Source organism: Pollachius pollachius (assembly GCF_949987615.1).
Source record: "Pollachius pollachius genome assembly, chromosome: 20".
NCBI classification, from domain to species: domain Eukaryota; kingdom Metazoa; phylum Chordata; class Actinopteri; order Gadiformes; family Gadidae; genus Pollachius; species Pollachius pollachius.
Genome location: NC_136953.1, coordinates 5,412,737 through 5,422,105, shown reverse-complemented (window position 1 = coordinate 5,422,105; position 9,369 = coordinate 5,412,737). Strand labels below are relative to the sequence as shown.

The following is a 9,369-nucleotide window of genomic DNA, read 5'->3' as shown; positions in this document are numbered from 1 at the left end:
AAGTAATACATTAACTGTGAAATAGCAATGATTCTTATTGTAATTGATGATGAGTGATGATTGTATGTAAATGTGAATAAATTATTTTTATATAGTAACTGATGTTCTCTAGTAATTCAGCTATGGAACAGCAGACCGCAATGTGGTCTGCCCTTTATTTCCACAAGGCCTGTGTGTGTGTGTGTGTGTGTGTGTGTGTGTGTGTGTGTGTGTGTGTGTGTGTGTGTGTGTGTGTGTGTGTGTGTGTGTGTCTAGATCTTTTGCGAATGCATGTTTTTGTCTGTAGCCGTCAGTGAGGAAACTATCTTGATCTGAGGAATTGCAGTGTGAGACTGCGAAACTTGTGGAAAAAAGTAATCTTCCACCTAATGATACGGGTTGTTAATTGGTTAATTAGACAAAGCGAAAAGCTAAACATAAGGAAGGTTTCACTATGACCGTCGCTAATGGTAAACTGTTGAGGATATGGCGTGTGTTTCTCTGTGTGGTGAAGAAGAGGCTCGATGCAGTAGGCCATGGACAGGACCTGAAGAACTCGTCTGTGACATCCGTTCTCATCGAATGTCGACATCTAGGCTACCTTTGGTGGTCGACCGCATTTTCTTTTAAAAGTTCAGAAGTTCAAAGGATTTGTGCTTGCATCCTTTGCAACACGTCCAAGAAGTGATAAGAGGTTCCATTTAACTAAAATGCCTGCATGCTTATTCCAAACGTGTTTTAAGCAAGACTTAAGACGTTCAACGTATCGACTTGTGACTTTAAATATATACAGACGCGTTGACTTTAAATGTATATATTTGTTGACTTTTACCCGTACGCTTACGTATGTTTGTGGTTAGAGGAAGAAAGTTTGTGTGTGTGTGTGTGTGTGTGTGTGTGTGTGTGACTGTGTCTGTTTGTCTGTGTGTGTGTCTGATGGAACTGGGAGGTCCGATGTCTGTAAGAGAACGATCACAAGTGCTGAGTTGTGCATCAGTGGAGGATGGAGTTTCCACTGAGGACTATGTTGCTTCTCTCTCTGGGGCCGCTGCTGGCTCGGGGTGAGTACCGCTCATAACTCATCTTCCTCCCGTTGCTATAAAGACCTTAAGAAAAGGGATTCCCAACCGGGGGTACGCCCGCACTCAGGGTGTACGTTGTGGGGATATTAGTTTATTTCACCCACAAATCCTTTTTTCAGAAAAATTGGTGAAAAAAAATACAATAATGTAAAATACATTATTTGTTGAAATGTGTTGAATATTATGCCAATTGCTGAATGTTGCTGATCACTAAAGTGAAGACCAGAAATAGAAGTACACCAAGTACACAAGTGTTTTAGAATCCTCTGGGCCTCTAGAGCCGTCTTAAATATGAACCATAATGCTAAATTATAAGGTATGACATTAGCTCAAGGAAATCATTTGTTGTTTTGTTGTCGATGAAGAGGTACCTGAGCCATACTGATCAGGATATGGGGGTACACATGAGACAGAAAAGTTTGGGAAGAACTAGTTTCTGTGAACATTTCAACACAAAAAAATATAATATTTAATATCCTAAAATATCATGCAATTTTATTAACATTTTCCAGTATGTTAATAAAAAAAAAGTATATCCGGATGAGGATTATGTGTAATGTGGGGGCTAGGCTGTTCGATTTTCAGATGAAAGATACCAGGTTTGTTCCCAGAATGCCTATTATTAGGCATTCTGGGAACATTCTATTATATTATTAAAGGGGACATATCATACCACCAGGTGTGAGTGTGATTAGCCGTTACAAGCAGGTTTGAAAATGTGCAGCATTGTGACATCACAGGTTGGCGCGTCCATCTATCCGTCACACATCTAGATGGACACGCCCACCTGTGATGTCACAATGCTGCACATTTTGAAAACGGCTTGTAATGGCTAATCACACTCACACCTGGTGGTATGATATGTCCCCTTTAAGGAAATAGTGAAATAAATGATACTTTAAACCATTGCTGCTCTTTTGCTTCCGCTTCCCCCTTGCTTCAGAAACCATTACTGAGGGGGATATTAAGGTGTATCAGACGGCGGATTTGGAGATCGTCGAGGGAGACAGCGCCACACTCCATTGTTACTGGAGAACCAACAGCACACAAAAGTTTAGAGTAAACTGGAACAAAACTGAAATTCAACTTCTTCACCAACCGACAGCCGTGAGGTATGACAGAGAGGGCTGTGGTCCAGCCCTGTCACCCATGAACAACGGTGCCTGCAGCTGTGCCACCCTGACCCTTCCCAACGTCACCCACAACCACGCTGGGCGCTACGTCTGCCAGGTGATCATGGAGAGACCCACGTTTATGAAGTTTTGGGGAAGCGGAACGATGATCACCGTCACGGAACGACGGAGCCCCACCAACGGCACAACACAAGAAAGTAGGTTGTTTTTATCTCAAAGTCTGGCTTTGTTTCTCTTCCAAACAAAACATATGTTCAGTTTAGTTTGGTACCAGAGTTTAGTAGTCCATTCTAATATCAGGATATTATATGGTTTTGGGGTTTTCAACGCCCAGCTGAATGGTAAAAGTTTGATCCCCAATGTCCATAGTCTAACCTGTAGGCATTGAATTGAATTGAATTGAATTGAAAATTGAATTGAATTGACCGCTAGGGGATGGTAGAAAATTCTAGACATTTATTTATTTTTTATTCCCATGGGACCCCCTTTGCCTTGGGCCCCCCCACAACTGTGTAACTTATACCCGCAGTCCGGCGGCCCTGTGTATATATATACTAGTGCTGTCAGTTTAACGCGTTATTAACAGCGTTAATTTTTTTATGGCGTGATTAACACTCTTTTGGCTTGGCAAACGTTGTAGTTTTTTCACCTGCTGTCTAGCAACAAATAGTCACGCTAGAAAAACTACAACACCATACCAGATCTAGCTACACCGGAAACAAAACAACAAGCACGCCGTACAAACTTGTTGGGGCATGCAATGATATGGAGTGGGTGAAAAACTCCTCAAAAAGTGTGTGTGTTTGTGTGTCACTCTGTTTGAGCCTGAACGAGAGTTCAATGTTGTCATTAGCTGTTACGTCTTTCTGACCAATCGCAGTTCAAGGCCCACCTGGGCTGTACCACTTCGGGAGGGGCCGCTCAGTTACTCCCCTCTAGACAAAATCGACTTGGTTGCGACGTTGACAGTTTGATAGTGTTGCATCTGTTGAGTGAGTGAGAGGTTGCGGATGCACAGTTCAGACTGCCGGACGGCGCTGCAAGGAACCTTTATAAACACAATAATGTTATCCCGCAGTAATCAGCCCGACAGCCCCGAAACGTTAACGGCCCACCGGGAAGTCTCCCGACTCTCCCGATTACCACTCCGCCACCGTGTGTGTGTGTGTGTGTGTGTGTGTGTGTGTGTGTGTGTGTGTGTGTATGTGTGTGTGTGTGTGTGTGTGAGTGAGGGAGTGAGGGAGTGAGTGAGTTTCTCTTAGTAATGCGCGATATAAACAATATACGATATAAACGATACAAAAATGGCCTACAATAGAGATTTTAATTCTATCGCTCTATCGCGATAATGCATGTTGATGACGCAAAATACAATGTTTAATTTTTGGTTTGGTGCAATTCCTTTTCACATTGCAATTTTCGCAACAGTGCCAGAATTCGTCAACAAACCTGCATGTGTGCAAAGAACGTTAACCCATTTGTACCGGCTGCTGTGCGGCGCAACATTGTATCTAGTAGATACAATGTGGATCAATGTTGCTCCGCGCAGCCGGTACAAATGGGTTAATGGTAAACACGCATTGATGCGCAATCCGGTCTTAAAGGTAAACACGCACAGATGCGTGATCCGGTCTGAATGGGTTAAATAATTGGACAAAAAGGTCTGGGGCGTTGTAAAGCGTTAATGAAAAAGGGGGGGGGAAGCACCGGTGAAAGTCAACAATCATGGATATCCAGCGTGATATACATTGATCTGCGGACTGGTCCAACTCCTTCTCCCTCATCCTGACTCGGAATGTGTTAAATGCATCGGCATTTTTAAGTTATGTTTTCCAGCATACTTTTTACTTGCTTTTGTCGGACCGTCGGGTGGTGGCTCAACATGGAGCAAAGAGGAGACGGAATGTCTTTTGGATATCGGACCCAAATATCCAAAAGACGTTCTGTCTCCTCTTTGCTCCATGTTGAGCAACGTCTCCGAGACCACCTCTCCGGCTGGGTCAACCTCCTTTTGATGGTTAAAAATATCACATAATCGACAAAAATCTTAACAATCAATGATCGATCATCAATTAATCATGCCCATCCCTAATTGTCAGTACAGTGTCTGTTCCTTATCTAGAAAGACACCCGTTTTTCCTGTTCTCTGCATCTTGGGTGGCATTTAAGAACCAAGGACTTAAACTAAGTGTAGTGCCTTTTAGAATGGTTTGCACTAAAGGAAAGAAACCCAATACTAATTTTATTTATCTGCAACATTATATTGTATGATTACAGTGTTTCACAATAAATGTTCTCGAAATGACATACTATATTTCTCTTTTTTTTAAATACAATTAGCAGTTTGGCTTTCCTTAGGGTCTATGTAACCTGTTCTGAAACGGTTATTTTATGATTTTATATCGTGATATATATCGTTATCGCAAGAGGCTGCAATGTATATCGCAATATGGATTTTAGGCCATATCGCCCATCTCTAGTTTCTCTGTGTGGTTAAGAGGCTCTATGCAATAGGTCAGGGACAGGAAGTGAAGAACACTTCTTTGGCTGTAGATCTCATCGAATGTCGGCTACCTTTGGTGGTCGACTGGCTTTTCTTTAAAAAATGTTAAAAAGTTCAAAGGATTTGTGCTTGCATCCTTTGCAACACATCCAAGACGTGATACAAAGAGGTTACATTTAAAATCACATCCATGCTTGCTTATTCCAAACGTGTTTTAAGCAAGACTTATTACGTTCAACGTATAGACTTGCGACGTTCAATGTATACAGACATGAGACATGTTGAATTTGAATGTACATATTTGTTGACGTTTACCGATACGTTCACGTATGTTTTGGTTAGATAGAGAAAGAGAGTTTGTGTGTGTGTGTGTGTGTGTTTCTCTGTGTGGTTAAGAAGAGGCTCTATGCAATAGGTCAGGGACAGGAAGTGAAGAACACTTCTTTGGCTGTAGATCTCACCGAATTTTGACATCTAGGCTACCTTTGGTGGTCGACTGGCTTTTCTTTAAAAAATGTTAAAAAGTTGAAAGGATTTGTGCTTGCATCCTTTGCAAAACATCCAAGACGTGATACAAAGAGGTTACATTTAAATCACATGCGTGCTTGCTTATTCCAAACGTGTTCCAAAAATACATTTAGTTAAGTTTGGTACCAGAGTTTAGTTTACCATTCTAATATCAGAGAGGATATGCTAGCGATTCGGGTTGTTCAACTCCCGGCCGAAAGGTACTGGGTTTGATCCCCGATGTCTGTTGTCTAACCTGTAGGTATCCTTGAGCAAGATGCCCCCTCACCCCTTCCTGTTCCTTAATGGCATGTATCGGAATTCACTGTAATTGTCGTTGGATAAAACCTTCTGTTTGATGACCATGTACTAAATGCTAATATTGTCAATCCCTTTTCAACCCTTTTGTCTGACTAAAGACGCCACACCGGTCACTGTCATCGTTTCGCTAGTAATAGCAATGGCCGCCACGCTCTTCGTCACGCTGATATGTCTGTGGAAGCTGCAGAGGAGACGAGGTACAGAACATTCCAATCGAAAGGGCAGACATTTTTTTAACATGCTGAGTCCATTAGCTTTCAGCCTGTTAGCATGAACTTTTTAGACTTACCCTGGTAAACACATAAGGAACTGTCTGAAAAGCTTATTGCATTTCAGCTTATTAGCATGAATCTGAACCCTTTTTACTAATCTTTGTGTGTATGGTCGCATTTTTCCTCACGTTTGGGTGAGTCTGTATATTTTGCCTCTTTGATTGTCTTTGGATGTGTAGGCATTTCTAACGGGTCCATTTCTTTGTGTGTGTGCATGTATGCGTGTATGGTAGCAGATGTGTGTTTGTGTTTGTGTCTAAGTGTTTGTGTGACTTCATGTATTTGCGTGAGTGTGCGTGTGTGTTTATGATCGTGTGTGTGTGTGTGTGTGTGTGTGTGTGTGTGTGTAGATCTATTGCGAATGCATGTTTTTGTCCGTAGATGTCAATGAGCAAACTATCTTGATCTAAGGAAGCGCTTTGTGAGAATGCAAAATGTGTGGAAAAGGTAATCTTCCAACTAACGATACAGGGTGTTGATTGGTTGATTAGATAAAGCTAAAACCAAAACATGACACAGGTTTGACTCTGCCCGTCGCTAATGGTAAACTGTTGAGGAGTGAGCGTGTGTTCTCTGTGTGGCGAAGAAGAGACTCTATCCATTAAGTAAGTCATGGACAGGAAGTGAAGAAAATGTCTGTGGCGTCCATTCTCATTGAATGTCGACATCTAGGCTACCTTTGGTGGTCGGCTAGCTTTTCTTCAAAACATTCAGAAGTTCAAAGGATTTGTGCTTGCATACTTTGCAACACGTCAAAGAAGTTAAATGTGAAGAAGTTACATTTAACTCACATGCCTGCTTGCTTATTCAAAACGTAGTTTAAGCAAGACTCATGACTTTCAAAGTATAGAGTTTTGACTTTAAATGTATATAGAAGTGTTGACTTTGAATGTATAAACTTGACGTTTACCTGAACGTTTATGTATAGTTGTGGTTAGATAGAGGAAGAGAGTTTATGTGTGTGTGTGTGTGTGTGGGGGTGTGTGTGTGTGTCTATGTGTGTGTCTGATGGAAGTGGGAGGTGCGATGTCTGTAAGAAAGCGATCACGACTACTGAGTTGTGCATCAGTGGAGGGTGGAGTTTCCACTGAGGACAATGTTGCAACAACCTGCCCTTGCTGTGCCAACCTGACCCTTCCCAACGTCACCCGCAACCACGCTGGGCGCTATGTCTGCCAGGTGACCATGGATAGGCCCAAGTTTATTCAGTTTGAGGAAAATGGCATGATGATCACCATCATTGAACGACAGAGCCCCATCAACGGCACAACGCAAGAAAGTATGTTTTCTTTACTTCAGAGACTGGTTTTGTTTCTTTTCCAAACCAAAAGTATATTAACTTTACTTAGGTACCAGAGTTTAGTCTTCTATTCTAATATATAACAGGATAGGCTACAGTTTGGAGTTCTTCAACTCCCGGCCGAAAGGTACTGGGTTCGATCCCCAATGTCCTTAGTCTAACCTGTAGGTATCCTTGAGCAAGATGCCCCCTAACATATCAGTGGATAAAAGCTTGTGTTTGATGACCATGTATTAAATGCTAATATTGTCAATCCCTTTTCAACCCCTTTGTCTGACCAAAGACTCGACTAAGGATGCATCACTGCGGCCCCTGGTCCCCGTTGTTGTTTCACTGGCAATAGTAATGGCCGCCGCGTTCCTCGTCACTCTGATATGTCTGTGGAATCCGCAGATGAGACGAGGTACAAAACGTTCCAATCGAAGGAGTGGATATTTTTATAACATGGTATGAGTCCAGGAGCTATCAGACTGTTATCATGAACCCATCAACTTGTTATACTAACCCTGGTAATAAGGAAACGTCTGAAAACAAATAAAAAAAAATGCTAGGTGGTCAACAGATTTCAGCTTATTATCATGAATTCCGAAAACATTTTATGCCAATTTTTGTGTGCGTGGAAACATTTTATATTGCACTTCTGTGAGTCAATGTATTTGTTTTGTGTGAATGTGTTAGCTTTCCTAATGGGTCCATTTCTCTGTTTGTGTGTGTGTGTGTGTGTGTGTGTGTGTGTGTGTGTGTGTGTGTGTGTGTGTGTGTGTGTGTGTGTGTGTGTGTGTGTGTGTGTGTGTGTGTGTGTGTGTGTGTGTGTGTGTGTTAGAGTTGGACCGAGCAGCAAGGGTGATCTATGAGGTTCCCCACGAGGACTCTGAGGTGGACGGAACCAGCACCAGCTCGTCCAAAGGGTCCTCCCAGTGGGTGAGTCTGTCGGAGGGCGAGGTGGTTCCACTCCCAGCAAGAAAGTACCGGGTTTGATCCCCAATGTCCCCAGTCTAACCTGTAGGCATCATTCAGCAAGAAGATCATCACCCCTACCTGTTCCTCCTAGAGAAACCACAACGCTAGCTAGTTGCTAATATAACAGTACTGCCTTGTACGCACAACGAAAAACAATAATCGGAGGAACATTGATATGATTGGAGCAGGATCTGTGTTCTCCCTTGGTCAGATTCTGGTTAAAAATAAGTCCATCGTCCAACTCAAGTATTTAGTGGAAGGGGAGGTAATGTAGCTGAGGGCGCTCTTTACAAAATAAGCATTACAAAGCCGTACTCTTCCACACCCCTAGAACAACCTAAATATGACAAAACTTCCCCTTGAGATTAACGCCGCCAGTGTTTTGCACAATGGGAAAACTACTTTTGACCACGTGTTGCTTGTGGGTGAATTTCCATTCAAATAAACCAGTAAAATCGATTGTAAAAATGTATTATCAATCCAAATTTAACATTATACTGATGTTGTTTGTTTAAATCCCCAGGGAAACGATACATACTTGATCATAAACTTTGTGTTTTATTTTTATGAATTCATTTAAAAATGTGTGACATAACCCATCTCTCTTTGTCTGTCTCTCCCTCTCTTTCTCTCTGACAGTGTCAGGTACCCGTGCATGAGTCCTTCCACTACTTTGAGCATGTGTTGGAAAGCAAGGGCAGTGGATGAAGGAGTCTCAATCTGTTGTTTCCCTTGTTGGTTTTGTAAATATCTGATACTTTCTGTCATCTTCTGCCTCCATCCATGTTGTTTTTAAACAGGCTATTTGAAAGTCATACATTAACTGTGAAATAGCATTGAAGCCTTATTAGATTAGATAGTAATTGATGAGGAGTGATGATAATCCGTGTATCTTCCGTTCAATCCATATCCGTTTGGAAATCAAAACACGAAAAACGAAAAAAAACTGTTTGATTTCATGTTAATTATTAATTAATTATTTGTTTCATTTGAAAAAATTAAAAAACTGACTGTTTCATTCAAAATATGCCTTTAAAATATGAATTGATTGTCATTTCTCATTTTTATTTTCCATATCTCCATTAACATAAGAAAATGGGAAAAGAGACAAACAGAAAATCTATTTCAATTTATAGCCCTCCCTCCGTGCTCCGGAAGGAGTCGATGCTTTGCCAAACCGGCAAAAACGTAGAGATTTATTGACAACCGTGGCACATAGGGTCGGCTATGGCATCACTGGAGCCGTTCGCTGATTCTATTATTGATCTGTTCCGAAACGGAATGACATATGCAGACATATCTGCCCATCTGG

The 9,369-nt window shown here is 41.7% G+C and overlaps 1 protein-coding gene across 1 annotated transcript; it reads left to right on the top strand.

The window, feature by feature from the left end:
* The first annotated feature begins 931 nt into the window (after positions 1-931).
* Positions 932-8,879, top strand: LOC307090958 (uncharacterized protein). The gene is made up of 4 exons (XM_079757767.1): positions 932-1,040; positions 2,005-2,391; positions 7,921-8,018; positions 8,697-8,879. The coding sequence occupies exons 1-4, from the start codon at positions 983-985 to the stop codon at positions 8,763-8,765; spliced, it is 612 nt and encodes a 203-aa protein (XP_079613893.1). The 5' UTR covers positions 932-982; the 3' UTR covers positions 8,766-8,879.
* The last annotated feature ends 490 nt before the right edge of the window (positions 8,880-9,369 follow it).